The sequence below is a fragment of the Vigna unguiculata genome, chromosome 1, assembly GCF_037176805.1.
Source record: "Vigna unguiculata cultivar grain cowpea cultivar isolate G323 ecotype 2 chromosome 1, ASM3717680v1, whole genome shotgun sequence".
Classification (NCBI taxonomy): Eukaryota; Viridiplantae; Streptophyta; class Magnoliopsida; order Fabales; family Fabaceae; genus Vigna; species Vigna unguiculata.
The window spans coordinates 3797918-3817678 of record NC_140792.1 but is presented as its reverse complement, the minus strand read 5'-3'; the positions used below and the strand labels follow the sequence as shown (position 1 = coordinate 3817678).

At 33.3% G+C, this 19761-nt stretch overlaps 1 protein-coding gene across 1 annotated transcript; it reads left to right on the top strand.

The window, feature by feature from the left end:
- The first annotated feature begins 9010 nt into the window (after positions 1 to 9010).
- On the top strand, positions 9011 to 13470 carry LOC114162924 (TMV resistance protein N-like). Its single transcript, XM_028046939.2, has 5 exons — positions 9011 to 9550; positions 9961 to 11089; positions 11304 to 11558; positions 11646 to 12449; positions 12711 to 13470. The coding sequence occupies exons 1-5, from the start codon at positions 9078 to 9080 to the stop codon at positions 13275 to 13277; spliced, it is 3228 nt and encodes a 1075-aa protein (XP_027902740.2). The 5' UTR covers positions 9011 to 9077; the 3' UTR covers positions 13278 to 13470.
- Positions 13471 to 19761: the final 6291 nt, after the last annotated feature.

Sequence of the window (19761 nt, the reverse complement as noted above, 5' to 3'; positions counted from 1 at the left end):
TCATTTTTTTTAAATTTTTAATTTTTTTAATTTTTTATTTTTTTGCGACGTGTCAGATCCACATGTGACACTATTATTGCCACGTGACAAGGTACTATTACGTGTTAGTGTCAATACTAAGTATCATTTTTTTTATTTCAATTTAGTCTTCACATATATCTATTTGTTTCAATTTAGTCCTCACATATGTTTATTTGTTTCAATTTAGTTTCCACATATGTCTATTTGTTTTAATTTAGTCTTCATATATGTCCTTCTAATTCAATTTAGTCCTAATTTTTGTTTCAAAATAGGAAATTATTGTCTCTCTCATAAGATGAAATTTATTATTTATGTAAATATTATATTAATATTTGTTATTAAAAATGACTAACAAAATCAAGTATTGTCATTTATATTAAAATTTTGTGGTAAAAGTCATGAATCAAAACATGGGTTAACAATTATAAATATAATATGTTATAACGTCATTTTAATTGTATTATAATTGTTTTATTAAAAATGACTTACAAAATTAAGTATTGATATTTATATTAAGAATTACTTACAAAATGACTTACATGAGTTAACTATTCAGAAAAATGTAATATGTTATAACATCATATAAATAATAAATTTTGTCTCTTAAGAGAGAGAGACAATATTTCTCTATTTTGAAAAAAAAAAGTTAGGACTAAATTGAATCAAAAGAACATATGTAGGGACTAAAATGGAACAAATAGACATATGTGGGAACTAAATTAAAACAAATAGATATATGTAGAAACTAAATTGAAATAAAAAAAATGACACTTGATAGTGTCACTGACACGTGACAGTGCTTTGCCATGTGGCATTGACAATGTCATGTGTCACACTAGGGACTTAACATGTGGCAAAAAAACTTAAAAATTAAAAATAAAAAATAAAAAGTTTAATTATGTCCTTGGTCCCCATTTTCAGGTCAAAATCTTAATTTGGTCAATCTTTTTCTAGTTGTCTCAATAAGGTCTCCAATTTAGATAAATGTCTCAAAGTAGCGCTTTCTGTTAAGTTTTTGTAAACGTCATTTGTGGTTGTTGAGGTGGATTTGTGTTACTGACGTAAGTTATAGAATGCAGTGTGAAAATCGTTTTATTTAACACAAATAAGTGTCATAAGTTATGAATCCCTAAAGCTTCTTCTCCTTTTCCTTCGTTGAGACATGAATATGGACAATTGTTCTTCATCTTCAACCTCGAATGTTTGGGGAAAGAAGAACCCTAGCATTTGTTAATGTGGTGGAGGTAGGTGTAAAAGCATCACTGTAAAATCAAACATTTAAAAAAAACACAATTAAACCTTCCTTCTATCATAACTTTGAAATTCTATGAGAAATGAAAAAGATAGAAACATATATAGAATTCAAGAACTCACCCAACCCTGACAAAAGCAAAAGGCTGTAGCGGCAAAACCACTAGCGACTTTGGTGGCATCCCGCTGAAGCCGATGAGTTGAGTTGTCTGGCAAGCTTCTTGGCGGGAACATCAGACGACAAAAGCACATTCGTGATGACGTCATTAGGCACAAGATTCTTAGGAGTACAATCACTCCCTTCACCTTCCCCTTCTCCCATTAAAACAATAATTTTTAAAAGAAAAAAAGTAACAACCTCACTCATTCCTCCACTCACCGATTATCAACGATAACATCAACAATAATCAGCAACAAATTCATCAAAAGTTAAGCTCAAATTAATGGTTTTAGATCAAGACAATTCGATCCAGAAACCAACTCAACACAACAATAGAAAGAAAAAAGGAGGAAGAAGAAGAAGAAGAAAAAGAAGAAGCAAAAGAAGAAGCAAAAGAAGAAAGAAGAGTCTGTGATTAAGAGAAGAGAATAGAAGAAAGGGGCTTCATGTTTCTTTCGTTGGTGATGTTCGCGTTCTTCCCTCTCTTCTTCCCTCTCTCTCAAGCTTTTCAAATCCAATTTTCATAAATATTCAACGGCTAGATCTCCTTCCCCTCTTCATCCCACGCTCCTCCGCTAAAGTGCCAACAAAGCAATCACGAAAGCAACCATGAAATACCCAATTGATAAACCCTAATTCCAATTTATTTTAATTCTTAAATTAGCTTTCTTTTATGCTGCCACATCACTTATTTTTTATCCTTGTCATTGTTTCAGCATTGGCCAACCATGCCATGTCACTGTTTAGTTAACTGCGTTTACAAAAACTTAATAAAAAGGGCAACTTTGAGGACATTTTAACTAAATTGGGGACCTAATTGAGATAACTGGAAGAAAAAGGACCAAATTGATATTTTGACCCGAAAATGGAGACTAAGAACATAATTAAACCATAAATAAAATAAAAAATAAATTAATAAACAAGAAATTAACACGTGGTACACCATTAACACCGTTAATAATTTTTCTGAAAAAGACCTAATTGAGACACTTTTTCAAAAGTTAAAATGTACTTGACACCTTTTTAAAAGCAGATACCAAACTGACATATTTGAACGAAAGTGGATATCATCCCACTAATTAAACCTCTTTCAAAATTAGCTTTGATACGTTAAGATACACAATTAGCTTTGATACGTTAAGATACACAATTAGCTTTACTTTGAGAGTTACTTATCCAATAGTATAGGTTTGTTTTCATGATTAAGGATATATTTGTAAGAATATTTCAATAAAAATTTATAAAAGTTTATATGTCAAAAATCTAAATCAATTTGTTTCCTTCAGAAAAAACCAAATTAATAGCATGAGTAGGGATGATAAAACATTTGATTTATGAATAAGGAAGGTACAAGTGTCATGGTATTCAATCGACGGATATCTACTATCCATTCATAATTATTTGTCTTAGATAGTAATTATTAATGAATTTTATTTTAATATTTAGAAAAAAATTAAGTAATCAAAATAAAGTAATTAGTAAAATAAATATTAATATTGAACAATTGTTTTAAATTTGACTTCATACATTTTTATTCTTTATTTTTTTATTAAATTTTATATTTTAAAGATTTCTTTTTGGATAATTTTATTTAAAATTAATATATATATATATATATATATATATATATATATATATATATTAGTATCTGTGGATGTCCTTATTATAAAAAAAATACCCAACGAATAACAGAAAAATATTACTATCGAAAACTTCTTAATTGGCTGCTTACTTTTATCTTCTTAACATTCAATCTAAACTTCTATGCACCTATCTCAATTAGTTTACTGTGGAGTGTTATTAAGATTGTTAAAGTGGAACCGACCCACTTAATTTGATACTTTAAAATATAGTGTGTATTTATTTATAAAAGTTCTCTCGTTAAAAACTAAAAAAAAAAATTATATTATAATTAACTTACATTAAATAAAAGAATATAAATATATACAATACAAATTTCATTTTTAATAATTAATAAATATATTATTGATTTATTTTGACTTTACCATTCAATATCTAAAATATTTACTGCTTAACTTATGATTTTTATTACAAAGTGCCGGATTTGTAAGAGTCGTTTTCAGTTAATTTAAAATTAATTTATTTTTATCAAATTTTCTTGATTATAAATTATAAGTTGACATAATTTTTTATCGTGGTGGAATTTTCTACCTAATTTGGTTCTAATGACATGTATTAAATTAAAAATATAAAATAACTTAATTCATTTGGTTTAAAAGTTTTAATTAGTTTTGATTCATAAAAATAAACATTCCTAATGCAATTTTATTATAGCTTGTTTTAGTGAAGGAAAAGGAGTGCTTTTTTCCACGAGGTAGTGGACTTATGACGTGTTTTGGGCGAATGGTGATTAGTCTCGGTTTGGGAAATGTCAAGGAAGATGCACAATTAACTTTGCTTTGGGAGTTACTTATCCATTAGTTAATATCCTTTTTATGATCAAGGATATATTAGTAAGAACATTTCCATAAAATAAGGTTTATAAGTTAAAAATCCAAATTGATTTGTTTCCTTCAAAAAAACTAAATTAATAATACCATGAAAGAGTTTCGAAAATTTTTATTTATTCTTTTTATAAGTAAATGTTAATTGTTATTTTTTTTAAAGGGGAGTTGAACTTACAATCTTTCTTATTTATTTTTTTATTTTAGATTTTTGTTAATAGAAGAGTTGAACTCACAACCTTTCCTACCTTCTCTTCTAAACCAACAAACCAATGTTATCTCTCGAAATTGGTAACACTTTTGAGAACTTTTATTTCTTTATTGTAGTTTTTTGTTAATAGGAGAGTTGAATTCACAACCTCTCTCACACTCTCTTCTAAACACATTAAACCAATCTTCTTTCTCAAAATTATTAATCCAACTACGACCTTTTTTTCTATTCCCTTTTATCTAACCATTAAGTCATCATATCACTCCTTCTTACTTATATTTTCCAAGATGCAACCTAAACTTTTATGCACTATATATCAACAATTTATTGTTGATAGTATTATTAAGATTATTAAAGTGGATTTTTTTCTTTATCTGTTGATTCTAAAATAGTAAACAGTGCTTTCTATTATTTAATGGAACTGACCCACTTAATTTTATACTTTAAAATATAATATGTATGTATTTATAAAAGTTTTAAATTAGTTTGTATGTAGACCCCAAAGTCAAGTCTTTACCCTCTCGTAGATAATGTCTCTATGAAAATATTGTCTCCATGTAAAACTAAGGCCCCAAGGCCAAGTTTTTACTCTCTCGTAGACACTGTCTCTGCAAAAACAATGTCTCCATGTAAACCAAGCCCCCAAGGCCAAGTCTTTACTATCTCGTAGACAATGTCTCTACGAAAACATTGTCTCCACGTAAAACTAAGGCTAAGGCCTCAAGTCTAAATTTGTACTCTTCTGTAGACACTGTCTATGCGAAAACATTGTCTCCACATTAAACTTAGGCCTTAAGTCCAAGTTTTTACTCTCTCGTAGACATTGTCTCTATGAAAACATTATATCCACGTAAAACTAAGGCCTCAAGTCATATTCTTTACTCTCTCTCTCTCTCTCTCGTAGACGTTATCTATGTGAAAACATTGTCTCCATGTAAAACTAAGGGCCCAAGGCCAAATTTCTACTCTATCATATCTTTAGGGTGGTGACAAACCCTTCTGGTCGTCCCTACCTTTTTGATGGAGATAGACCTAAGTTTTCCTTTTTCTGGACTTGTCATCCTCTTCATTACGACGATTGACCGAGGACATTGATAGTTATGGAGGATTGCATAATTCTTATTCTTCTAGACATTGTTCCTCGACGTCTCTCCACTGTCAGATCTCTCCAAATCCAAGGGTCTTAAAAGCAACCGTCTCGATTCCCAAGGAAACATCACATTACCTTGGGCTAGGCCCAACCAAACTACAAGCCCTTTCACTACTTTTCAGCCTTTTCATCCCTTACATGTCTTCAAGGCTAAGGGGCCACTGTGAAGACAGGATCAAGGAAGGTGAAGTTCCAAGATAAAGGAATTTTTCTTGCTTAAAAACACTTAGACTCAAAGCAACTAAACTACATTAAGACTCTCAACTAAGATTGTCTCGACTTTAGGAGGCTATTGTACATATAGGGCCGAGATTGTGCCTACAACTTAAGTGTAGAGGACATATTGACATAGATGAAAGGACAAACACATATACCACTTCTACAGTACGCATCCACCTAGGCAAAAGGATGAGTCACAAAGCAATTAAGGGTAAGTAAGCATGTTAAGTAAAACCTAAAACGACCTAGTCTTGCATAATCTGGGCCCAACAATTTGAGCTCATCCAGGTAGTATAAATAGTATTGTTCACGAGGTAAGAAACATGTCTCATTTTTATTACAACCACCCATATTTACTGCAGTAGCTAACTTGAGCGTTAGAGTGTCTTTTTAGGCACCCCCACCATCAAGGACTCTACACTCGACATCTCGAAAAGAAGAAGTGAGGAAGTCTGGTGACTCGAAGGAAAGATTGAAGAGTGGACCCAAGTGTGGACCTATGACATCTCAGTCTCAGTAAAAGATTTGTCCCTTAAGGTACATTTTGTCACCATAGGAACAATTATAAATTTGGTCGTATTCTTTTTTTTATTATTAAGCGTGGTTAAATAATAAAATCATCAGTGAAAAATAAGTCTTTTATATCACATAATTTATGTCTTATTATAAAAAATCAAATGTTCAAAAAATGTGATGGCATTTTTGTAAGTAATAGCAACTTTTTAACATAGTCTCATTTACGCAGCATCTTATAAGGTCTAATACAAATGGGTGTTTTTGTGTTTGACAATAAGAGATATGATGTAAAAGAGCTTTTAAATGTTGCATACAACCTTTATTTCTCACTTTTCTTATCTAAAAAACCTATCTGTGTGACTTCTCTATTCTCTAGTGGCAACCTTGAGTGTGGTGGAGGCTTTGTTGGTGATCAAAATAGCTCATTTCTTCATCTTTTGTGATTGGTTTCTTGTGGGGAGCAATTTTGTCAATTACATTTGTGTATTGAGGTTAGTTTTCTAAACATCTACTTTGTTCACATTGATGGAAAACTCAATAATGAGTCCCTTTGTAGCTGATGGATTTTTCGAAGTGGTTATGGGTGTTTCATGGTGGTATCTTTGATTACTTTGGTGTTTTGTGGGTCAAGTGTGTCACCAAGATATGTGTTAATATCTTCGTGGTATGTGTTAGAGTCGTCAAAATTGGTTAAAATTCGTGAGTCAACTCGACTTGCACCAGGTTTGAACCGAGTTGGGTTAAATTTTTTTGCAAATTTCAGTATGGGCTAAAAATGAACTCGGCTCACCGGAGCCGAACCTGTGGTGAGCCGGGTTGGTGAGCCAACCTGGACATAAAATAAAAATATATGATTAAATTTTTGGGATGAATTATGATTGACTTTTGAGATTATTTAGAATTATGATTTAGTTTTTGGCACTGAAAGAGTGAAAAGAAACAACAATTAGTTAAGTATGTACTCGTGGAACCCGACTCATGAGATTAACCACGTGACAACAGCAAAATTCAGTCAATCATAATCTAGAAGTTGGGTTGAATGAATGTAGATGGGAACATTTTAAGAAATACTAATTAAACAACAAAATCCATATTGAATATAGTATCTAGAGCCATTTGAACTAGTCATTGGTGAAGGACCACATATATCTAATATAAACCAACAAGGACTGTCATACAAATCTGCTGGTAAGGAGCTAGTTGTCTAAACTTAATTTTCTTGGAAAATAACCATTGAATTTTGTAATAAAAGTGCTGGAAAACAACCACATATATCTTAGTTTTTTGGAATAGAAGTGCTGGAAAGTTTAATCAGTGTTGTTATAGATAAAAATAAATCAATCATTGTATTTTCAACTAATGATGGACCATTAGCATAGGATGTGGAGTGATAAGTATTTGCGGAAATCTATCTAAACAAATTACTAAGAACTTAATTAACCATACAAGATTTATTCATATTATTCAGACAGGGCAAAAAACATAGTGGGTATCACGCTAAATAGGAGGCAGATTGTGGGCCTGGGAAGTGCTATTCTGAGCTTTTCTACTGGATATATAGAGCACCATTATGCACACAGCCCACAAATTCTGATGAAAGAGAAAGAGAAAAAGCAAGAAGTTATAGGTATTATTAAAATGGTTTCACAATTATTTCCTGTTACAACAATTTGTTACTTGAACATTTCATCAAATATGTAATAGGTAAATGGAAAAAAAATGATAAACACAAAATATTAAACTAACATTGAAACCTAAATCCCAAAGGCAACATCCAAAAAAGGAAGAACAATGAAGATAAAACAAAAAGTAGAGAAGAAAAGGGAACGAACAAGTTGTGATGGTATGAAGGAAATAAAAATGTGGTGGAAGAGGAAGAATGGTGTGTACCTGAAGAGGAGTAGAATGGGCTGAGCCAGTGAGAGAGGAGAAGTGAGGGGCTGAGCCAGTGAGAGAGGAGCAGAGAGAGCACCACTGAACCAGAGAGAGCACCAGGATTGTTTGTGAGCAAGGAGAGTCTGAAGTGTGAGGTGAAGAATTTTAAATTCTAACTATTTTGAGAACATTTCAATTACTACTGTTTTAGTTAATTAAAATTCTTTGAAAAAATACTTGCATTTCAAATGTCTTTTAATTTCTCTGTCCAAACAACATATTTTATCACAAAGAAATTTAAAATTCTTTAAAAAAATTAATTGACTCATTAAATTACCCTATCCAAATACATGGTAAGATTTGTCTTTGCTTCCATTGTTGTTATAACACACTTCCATTGCAAAAAAAAACGTAATCTATTTCGATTAATAGGCTATGATTTTAAAAAGAAGCGTAGCCTATTAGAAATTATAGACTATAGTCATCAAGTGTAGTCCAAGATGTATGTTATAGACTAAGATATGATATACTATGGTGTGTTAACTATAATTTAACGCCCAAAATAACGGTCGTACAAGGCCTTCAGTGTAGTGCTTTCATATCACTTTGTGATTAGTCACTTTTTTTAGAGAAAATTCCTATGGAAATGCTAACATCAACGAACCTTCCACTCTATAGGTTTAGTCACATTCCTCTACATAAAAACATTAACACAAATATTTATAATAACGAGCCCTCTACACCTACGTAGACTTACCTAATTTCTCAAGCAAATATCTATACTAGTCAAACTTTCACACCTCTGAACTTAATTATAAGAAAGTTTGTCTTTTTTCTTTTTAAATGTGAATATTAGACAAATTTTTGTTTGAACATTTCCATGACTAAGCTTTCCATCGCAAGATATATTTAAAATAGTTAAATCTTGGCTTGATATCAAAATTGCTTTGAATTAAAGGGGGGTACCAATAAATTAACGCGCCAATTGTATATTTGTATCTTTAGTACACTTTTCTATTAGTTCATGCTTAAGGGAGTTTGCAACAAACTTTTCTAAAGATAAAAAAAGAAAGGGAAATAAGAAGGAAAGAGAATGAATCTAAACTCCACTAGACTAGCATATAACCCCCTTAAAACTCTCTTTCAATAAATAAGAGTCGTCCACTGAATTGACAAAGACAGTGGCAAACATACGTTTCCCGAAAGGAAATGGAGCAACCTTGTTCCATGAAAAAGTACACTTATGATGTTTTCCTCAGTTTTAGAGGAGATACCCGCTTTGGTTTCACTGGTCATCTTTACAATGCTTTACGTCAAAGGGGTATCAGCACTTTCATGGATCATGAGGCGCTTGAGAGAGGAGAACAAATTTCAGCTACCATTTTCAAAGCCATTGAAGAGTCTAGGATGGCCATTGTTGTGTTCTCGAAAAGCTATGCTTCCTCAACATGGTGCCTTGAAGAACTTCTCCAAATCCTCGATTGTAAGAAAACCAAGAAACTCAAAGTTTATCCAATATTTTACAACGTGGATCCATCAGAGATACGACATCAGACTGGAAGTTATGGTCAACAATTAGCTAACCATGAAAACAAAATGAGGTACAAAAAGGAAAAGGTGGAAAATTGGAGACTTGCTCTGCATGAAGCTTCCAATCTTGTAGGGTGGAGCTTCAAAGATGGGTACAACTATACCTCTCTTACCCCTTTTTTTTTCTTTTTGCTTAATTCTTTGCATCTTGTTTGTATTATCTCTGAAAATTTGATCTTTAACCGGGTTGATATGTGTTATTGTTTGAGTCTAATATCTATGAAGATGGAAATTGAAATACACCCCTTGGTTACAGTTAAAAAATGAACATCGATGCAAAAGGAAGCATGTACAGAAAATGAAAAGCTATGTCAGTTTTATGAGGTCGAGCTTTACATAAACCTAGTTGTTAAGGTGGTACCAAAGAGTCTATGCTAGTAGTCAAGTTCACTGGGATTGGTGTGCCACAAACTGGTTTTGTTTGCTACTTTGTTTATTGTAATAAATGAAACCTGACATGGAAGTAATTTGGATATCATCATTTTTTTTTCTAATTAAACAGATATGGATATGAGTATGAACTTATCACACAGATTGTTGACACGGTGGGCATACCAAAAAGAAAGCTTTTAACTGTTGATGAAAATCTTGTTGGAGTGGAGTTACGAATACCCCAAATAGAATTCCGTTTGCAAATATCTGATCCCGCTATCATCATGATGGGAATATGTGGAGTTAGTGGAATAGGTAAAACCACTCTGGCTCAAGTTTTGTACAATTACATCAGCCAACAATTTGAAGGTTCATGCTTTCTCAACGATGTCAGAGGAAATTCAGCAAAATATGGGTTAGCATATCTCCAGGAGGCAATTATTTCTGATATAGCTGGTGACAGTACCAAGGTGGTTAATGAGAACCAAGGAATTCCAATTCTTATTAGAAAGTTGCAAGGCAAAAGGGTTCTTCTGATCCTTGATAATGTGGACAAGCTGGAGCAATTGGAGTATTTGGCAGGAGAATGCAACTGGTTTGGTTTGGGAAGTAGAATTGTCATAACTAGCTCGTGTAAAGATGTTCTGGCTTCTCATGGAGTTAAAAATGTATATGATGTACCTAAGTTGGATAATTATGAAGCTATTCAACTTCTAAGTTCCATGGTAACTGTTGGACCTGTACCTGGTTATTATTATGGAGTTTGGAAACGTGTAGTTGACTGTTCCAATGGCCTTCCATTGGCTTTGAAGTATATTGGTTCTGATTTGTTGGAAAAAATGAAGGCTGTGGATTGTTATTTGTCAGAAACATCAGTTGATGAATTGGAGATTGCGCTAGAAAGATATGAAGGAGTTTGTGATGGAGGAGAAATTCAGAGTTTACATAAAGTGATTTATTTTAGTTTGAATGAATGTGAGAAGAGAATTTTCCTTGACATTGCTTGTTTCTTCATAGGAGAGACATTATCATATGTTGAGGAAATACTATCAGCTTGTGGTTTCGATCCAAAGTACAGTATTAGCAGACTTATTGATAGATCTCTGCTATCTGTCACTCCCAGTGGAAACTTGATGATGCATGACAATATCAAAGACATGGCTATGAAAATAGTGGAACAGGAATCACCCCTGCATCCAGGAAAACGAAGTAGATTATGGTACCCTCAAGATGTTATTCATGTTTTAAATGAAAATGAGGTTAGAACTATATTCACTGATTTTATGTGTTTTTTCTTTAGATTTTAACTTGGGATATGAGAAACAAACCGTTTTGTTTTACCTCCATTTTAACTTTTGTATGCTAGCATAAACCAGTATGACATTTGCTTTATAATTTGAACTTATATGTATACTTGTTTCTCTTTGAAATTTGGTATGTAGTGTTGAATTTAACTTAATTTTGCTATGAAAGGGAACGGATCAAATTGAAGTTATGATGTTGGTTGACTTGCCACAAGGAAATGAGGTACTGAAGTTGAGTGATAAAGCCTTCAAAGATATGAAAAACCTTAGAATATTAATTATTAAGGATGCCATATATTCTGGAGTCCCTCAATATCTCTCAAATAGCTTGAGAGTCTTGATATGGAGTGGATATCCTTCAGACTGTTTACCACTTGATTTTCTCAACTTGCCTTCTGATTGTCTCATTTTGAACAATTTCAAGGTATGTATAGATGCTGCAAATTGTTCCTTTGACCTTAAATATTAGTTTCAAGCACATTGTCTAATGGTTGTACTATTTTGTTTACAGAATATGCAGTGTCTGACAAAATTGGATTTCACTGATTGTGAATTTTTGACAGAAGTACCTGACATTTCAGGAATCTCTGACTTGAGGGTATTGAATGTAGATAATTGCATAAATTTGATCAAGATTCATGATTCTGTTGGATTTCTTGGTAATCTTGAAGTGCTAACTGCATCTGGATGCAGTTGTCTAGAAATAATTCCATCAACATTCAAGTTGGCCTCTCTTAGAGAGCTCACTTTCTCTGAGTGCTTGAGACTTGTAAGGTTTCCAAAAATATTGTGTGAGATACAAAATTTGTGTTATCTCAACTTGTGGCAAACTGCAATAGAAGAATTACCATTTTCTATTGGAAATCTTAGAGGACTTGAATCTTTAAACCTAATGGATTGTGCTAGGCTTGATAAGCTACCTAGTAGCCTTTTCACACTTCCAAGACTAATGGAAATTCAAGCTGACTCATGTAGAAGGTTTGATATTTCTGTTGAGTGTGAAAATCATGAACAGCTGAAATCAACTGCTTCTTCAAATACTGTTTATCTGTATCTGAGCTCTTGCAACTTAACAACTGAACATCTTGTTACATGTCTCAGTGGCTTTGCTGGTGTTGTATATTTGGACATATCTTACAATAATTTTACAGTCCTTCCTGCATGCATTAAGGAATGTGTTCATTTGAAGACTATTCTACTAAGCAATTGCAAGCAGCTTCAACACATTTCAGTGATACCCCCTAAATTAAAAGATGTAAATGCATTGAACTGCACATCATTGACATCCCAGTCATCAAATGTTCTATTGAACCAGGTTTTCTTTGATGTTTCCCACTTGAATTTTCTTGTACATTTGGATCAACTATTTTCATTAGCACTTTTTTTAGGAGAAGAAAATATGCAAGAAAACTTCTTCATGCAGAACTCTTACAAGCTAGTTTATGAGAAAACTGATTTAATCTTTGTTTCTTATTTTCTTCTCCTTTAAGTGTTTATTCAAACATATTCTTTATATGTGGTTATGTGAATGCTTTGCTCTTACAAAGATTTTTGTGCTTGTTTCTTTTGTGATCAGACATTCCATGCAACTAGGCAAAGTACTGTAATTCTTCCAGGTTCAAGGATTCCAGAATGGTTTGATCATTTTAGCAGTGAAAGATCCATAATCTTTTGGGGTCGTGAGAGGTTCCCGAGAATTTGTGTGTGTGTTTCTTTTGGAATGGTGGGAAATCCACTGCACCATTTTCGAGTTAGAATAATCATCAACGGCTACAAAAGCATACTGTCCCAACATTGCTACGATTGGTCAATTGAGACAGATCATGTGTGGCTATTTGATCTAACTGCATTTGTTAATCATAATGATCTAATTGGAACATTTGTGAAGAGTGATTGGAACAGTGTGGAGATTGAAGTGGAAAGGAATGCTTGTATGCTGGATGAAAATGCAAGAATAATGGCTACTGTGAAATGGTATGGAATTCATGTATTTAGGGAAGAAAGTAAAATGGAGGACATTTCATTCACAAAACCTAAAAATCTACAAGAAAATAGTACAAGTAGTAAAAGGGTTGGAAGCCAAGTTTTGGATTCATTGAAACGCCAAAAGGGAAATTTGGAAGTGATTTCTCTGTGGGATTGACCAAATGGATATTTGAGCTGATTAGGTCTTGTTTACATCGTTACTTAGCCTCCATCTTCCCTTGTCTTTTGGGAAAATGGCATTTTACCAAATGTTTAACCATTTCAAGTTTATATGTATAAGTAAGTGATAATTTTAAATTGTGTCTTTTTGTTCTTTACATAGTTCTACTTTAAATCATGAATTTTGTTTTAATAAAAAGGGTGAAAGCATGAGTTCACTCTTTCTTCTTTTTAAAATCATAAATGTTTCAATTTATTTCACTAACATGAGAGTCAAATCATAAAATCATTCTAAATTTTATAAACGAACTAATTAGTGTATGCATTGAAAGGATAATTAATCTTAGAAAGAATGTATTAGAACCAAACTTAAAGTGTAAATAACAATCATTTGTGTAATCTTGAATTTATTATGCTAATAATGAGAATTAAAAGTAAAAGCATATCTTAATTTATAATGATAAGAAATGAGAATGGTTTGACTTCCAAGTCATCATGTAGTATCTTGAGAGAACTCTTTACTAATCTCTTTTTGTTTCTTAATGATATTGAGATGTTAAAATAATAAATATCGTGTAATCAAGATATCTAACCTATATATTGAAATGTAAGATTATGTTATGGTATTTTTATTTATCCATTAAAAAATAGAAATAATCTTTAATCATAAACATTAAAGATCTCATAACTTCATATAATTTGATCATTTTTAGTTTCACATAACATTAATGTTGTGTTTGATGACCCAATGTAATGAAGTAATTTATTTATTTGGAGAATTTGAAATTTTTTAAAGTAAAATGACTTATTTAGATTAAGAAATTAAAATAAAATTGAAATTGAATAATTTTAAGAAGGTATTTCAAAATAACTAAAATAGTAGAATTTGAAATTCACTCAAAAAAATATCTAAATTTCATTTGTTTTCACTCAAGTATCACTCTACTCACAAAGGTTGAGTTGAGTTGGCTCGTGATGAAGATCGAACTGAGTAAACCTAGATTGAAGGTTGAGTCGAGTCAGCTCGAAAAGAAGTTCAAGGTCGATGGTCGAGTCGATTCGACCAGGGCCAAACATACAGTCAAATCGATCTGGGTCGAAGGTCAAGCCGAGTGGTCGGGGTCGAAGGTTGACTCGAGTTGGTCCGAGTTGAAGTCGAGCTGAGTTGGTTCGGACTGCAGTTAAGCTAAGTTGCCTAATGTCGAAGGTTGAGTTGAGTCAGCCGAAGATCAAATCGAGTCAAGTTAGGCCAAAGGTTGAGCAGAGTTGGCCTAGGCCGATGGGCAAGTCGAGCCAGTTTGAGTTGAAGGTCAAGCCGAGTAGGCTCAAGCCGAAGTTTAGCTAAGTCGGTTTTGGTCGAGGTTGAGCCAAGTCCGACTAGACCAAAGTCAAGTTGATTGCGCCCAAACCAAAATTGAGCCTAGTCGGCTCGAGTCGAAGGTCGAAACGAGTCGGCTCGAGTCGAAGGTCTAAACAAGTCGGCTCGAGTCGAAGGTCGAATCAAGTCGACCCAGTTCAAAGGTCGAGCCAAGTCGCCCAGGCCAAAGGTGGAACAGAGTCAACCCAAACTGAAGATTGAGTCTTGGTGTCAAAAGATTGAGAGTGTGTGTACTTGGTGCAAAAGGTTAAGAGTGTTTTTTGTGTGTTGTACAAATTTGCACATAGTGATTATTTTCAGCGGCTGTAGTTTTTTCCCGTATTTGGAGTTTCCACATTATATTCTTGTGTTCTCTATGTTGATCCTATTTCTCTGTTAATAGGATGATTCTTGGGGATAAATACGATAACGTTCTTAATTGATGATTTTTTTTCCCAACAAACCCTACCACTTAAAATATCGATACTAGCCTCCATTCTAGTTGAAACACATGTAGGTCATCTAACTTGTGAAGGTCAATTACCTTCTATCAAATGACAATAGGAGCAAACACAATGAATTAATAACAACTCTAAAGGTAGAAAGCAAAATATTGTGAATAACCACACATAGTTATTACATCATTACATGACAATCCTAAGACTTTAAACCAATTAACTTCAAATTTTGCATGGAAACAAAGTGATCCATAATGGAAAGATATTGAGCAAAAGTGGTATCACGCTCTGTCTCTTTATATAAGACTTGGACTGAACTTTTCTGTTAAAATATCTCAAATATCTTTTAAAATAAAGATCAAGATAAATATTATTTATCTTTATAATGATTATGAATATTTAAAAATAGTTGGAGAGATATAGCCAATTTTAAAATTATTTGAAAAATATAGTTGGGTGATAATTTTTGATATAATAAATTAATTAGTTTAGGATATCTCATAAATTATCACCAACTAATATTTGCATTAATTTTTCAAATCAACCATTTGCAATCTCCTATAATTATCTTCTAAATAATCTAATATCTTCAAGATATATTTATTTGTTGTGGAGATCTAAGAAGATTTAAGAAGATCTTGTATATTTGAAAATATTTTGTAGTTATTATCTTTTGATATTTTATGATATAATTAAATAAGATAATTATTTAAAAATATCAAATAAAATATCTAAAGATATATTTTTCCCAAATTATCTTTTATCATAAATATTTATGAATTATCAAAGCCTTTTTTCTGAAAAAACAATATAGAGAAAACCGCAAAGTCCAATTTTTGTTGCATGTTCCCTCTCTTGGCTTAGTCAAATTTCTTCACTTTTTCAACCTTTTCTTACCTTCTTCATGCAATGTTTGGCTTAGATTTTTTATGATTTTGATAATTTCTATTCTTGGATTTATATTTAAGGTGTCATGAAACTTTAATCAATTTATTTTCACCCCTTCATGAGCTCAACTCAGTTGTAGCTGCACTAGTACACCTCAAATTATCCAAAAATCATTTATTTAACTAAAAAGCTATTTTTAACATGTTTTTGTATCTTATGCTCAATAAATCCAATTATAAGAAATCCTAATTAAATCAATCTTTTAAGTACAATTTAATTAAATCCTCAAAATTAAATATGAAATGAGAACAAAAATATAAACTGATCACAAAGCTCTTAGTTAAAGGGTACAATTGAGGCTAAACACTCTTCATTTTCTTTCTTCAACAATTTATGTAAAGCTGGAGGCAAGTAGGTACACTTTTCAACATATTATAAATGTAGCTAAAACATTTGTCCATCTCAACCAATCTTGATATGTTTCCACATTATATTTTTTTCTTTCCTTTTATGTTAAACAATGTCTCGATTACAGTGTCAAATATTATTTTTTTTTCACATACATCACATCTCTGCAATGCCTAATATCTACTTTACACTAACAAATAAGATCAAATAATATTAGTGTTTGGAGAACGTTTGGAGCATGAGTAATGGAGATTTCAGTTATGTAAATAATGACGCAAATTTGTAATATGATGGAGATGATGGTGGTGAAGGGTGTGTGGAAGATTGGTTTTATATGTAGAGTAGAGGTTTTAATGAAAAATGGTAGGTTGGTTGGAGGAAGAAAAATTGTAGAAGCTTTTGTGAGGATAAGGATGCTAAAGAAAATGAAGTTCTTGTTAACTCACAGAAATGTTTTTGAAACAGAGGGCACTACAGCTCTGTATCTCTGTTATTCCACAATGAAAAGAAGCCAAGTTTATAGGCTTAGCTCTTACAACTGATAAACGAAAAAATAGGAATCGCAATAGCACTAAAACAAAAATCCCTAAATGTACGTAAATGTGCATAAACGTGCATAACAAAAAACATTACAATTTATTTAAAACAGTAAATAATAATTGCTGAATTAGAAAGCCCAGTCAACATTTCCTCCCTTAAACTGTATGCTCCTTGCAACAGTTTATCTTTGGTTCTTCACGCATGCCCAGTGCATTTCGCAAGTTGTTCTTTTGTGCTGCAGTAATCTAACATTATAACACCATTGTTGCATAAATCTCTTAAGAAATGAAATCTCACGTCAATCTGTTTACTTTTTCCATGCAAAACTGGATTTTTGGACAAATTAATGGTAGAGGCATTATCACACAACAATACAGTAGCTCCTTCCTGGTAGTGCTCTAGATGTTCTGAAATTCTTCTAAGCCAAACACATTGGCAAGCACATAAAGCAGCTGCTATGAACTCTGCTTCAGTTGTAGATAAGTTGACCACGGGCTGTTTCTTTGATGCCCAAGAAATCACACCTCCTTCCAACATGAAAACATAACCAGACGTGCTCTTCCTATCTTTAAGATCCCTTGCATAATCACTATCAGTATAAGAAATTAATTCTTTTTTTCCTTCACAAGCTTTGTAGAAAATTCCTAGATTTCGAGTTCCTTGTAAATATCTCAAGATACACTTTGCTACCAAGAAATGACTATCTTTAGGGTGTTCCATAAAGCGACTTATCAAGCTGATAGAATGTGCAATATCTGGTCTTGTAGCATTCAAATACATGAGGCTGCCTACAAGTTGCTTAAATAGCGTGTTGTTAACTTCTGCTCCTTCATCTGTTTTCAACAACCTAGTCCCTAGAATAATGGGGTTTTTCACCAAATTTCAGTCCAACATGTTAAATTTGTCCAACAAATCTTTGATGTATTTTTTCTGCCCAATAAAAATTCCTTCACAGCTTTGGAAAACCTCAATGCCCAAAAAATACCTCATTTTGCCTAAGTCAGTCATGGCAAACTCATTCATCATCATAGTTTTAAACTCTTGAAATAAACACACACAATTAAGATTTTACCTCCCTCCTTCTTTACAAATAGTGTGTGTTCATGTGGGCACTTGAGAAATTTATTAACTGCAAGAGAAGACTCTAGCTTGATGTACCAGGCCCTAGGAGCTTGTTTAAGGCCGTATAGGGCCTTCTTTAATTTGTATACCTGGTGTTCACGCCTTTGAACAACGTAGCTTGTGGTTGTTCTATGTAAACATCTTCATTTATTGCTCCATGTAGAAAGGCTGACTTAATATCAAGTTGATAAATAGTCCATCTCCTTATGGCTGCAAGTGCAACAACAGTTCTAATGGTTTCAAGAAGAGCTACTAGAGCAAAAATCTCTCGATAGTCGATCCCTTCCTCTTGAGTGTAGCCTTTTGCTACTAGTCTGGCTTTAAATTTGTCAATCTCTCCAAGTTCCTTCAACTTAGTCTTAAAAATCCACTTAACACCTACAATTTTGCAATTCGATGGTGGATCAACTAGCTCCCATTGTAACGTCCTAGCCGGAAATTACTTATTAAAATAAATAAGAAAATAAATAAAATAACCACCTCATTTATTAATCATCAATTTCCCAAAAAACGCGGGAAAATTTAAATATTAAAGTCCAACGCGCCAATACAAATATAATAAGTCGCATCAGTACGTGTTACAATTAAAATTGTCTATAAAATTATTACATATAAAACCATAGTTCATCATAATGACTAGTGATAAATCCCTGAGATATCCCCACTCCGTCTCTAGGCATCTGTCTGCTCACCTGCATCAACATCTGCTCCCATGTAACAAGTTACATGATCATCGTCACACACACAGATAAGGTGAGCTCATTTAAATAAAACCAAAAATATAATATTAAATACAACATCCACAAATTTAAACCCAGGTTAGTACATTTTCCCCTTTTCTTTTACTTCTTCACTTCCAACACTTGCCTTTAGACGTCTATCATCTCTATACCCTTTAGGTGAGATCAATGATCGATCTTTTGTTGTACGAGTGTCTACTCGCCCCTCCGACTATAGGCCACCACCTGATAGTCCACACATGGGAATAACTTTGCCACAACATCTCACCGTGACACCAAGTGGAGTTCCCTAAAACAAACCTAAGTTTGTAGTTGTTTCCAGACTACCAAATCTTTATCAGAATCCATTGAAGAGGGAAATCATCTGAAACCTCGCCGTACGAGTCACAACCCGCACACTCTACTAGACTTCCTAAATCACCAGGCTACAACCTGGAGTGGTCACGTGTTACCCCAATACAAGATGCACTCATAACTGGGCCCCCAGCCAAAGCATCGCATTATGAACATCCCCTAAAGTGGTGTAGAAAACTTTCCTCACGCACCATCATTAGACCAAAATCGCTTGGCACGCATCTCACACCGCTAGGCGGAATTTAGCTTCAGACCGCCTGGCGGGCATCACACACCACTAGGCGCCAAGCACCTACAGAATCAACAATGCACTGTCACCGCCTGGCGGACACCATCTTGCCGCTCGGCGCCTCTGACACCGTCGCCGCCTGGCGCTTCCACCCTGTGTCGCCAAGCGCCAGTCTTTTTCCTGGTCTTCTACTGCACCGATTTCGCTTGGCATAACCATCCTTACCGCCAAGCGCGCTGTGTTAACAGTGGCCACTGCCACTGTTTGGAGGTCCTACCGCCTGGCGGCTCGCTCATGCTGCCAGGTGCCATACCAGTAATGTAATGCTACTGGTTTTTGGCACCTAAAAACAAGTCCTAATAGACCTAGAACATACAACACTTGAA

Bases quoted from the DNA above. Each gene is read 5' to 3' on its own strand.
- LOC114162924 (XM_028046939.2), top strand. From the start codon at position 9,078: ATGGAGCAACCTTGTTCCATGAAAAAGTACACTTATGATGTTTTCCTC. The intron at 11,090-11,303 runs GTTAGAACTATA...TTGCTATGAAAG, and splicing joins ATGTTTTAAATGAAAATGAG to GGAACGGATCAAATTGAAGT. The intron at 11,559-11,645 runs GTATGTATAGAT...TTTTGTTTACAG, and splicing joins TCATTTTGAACAATTTCAAG to AATATGCAGTGTCTGACAAA.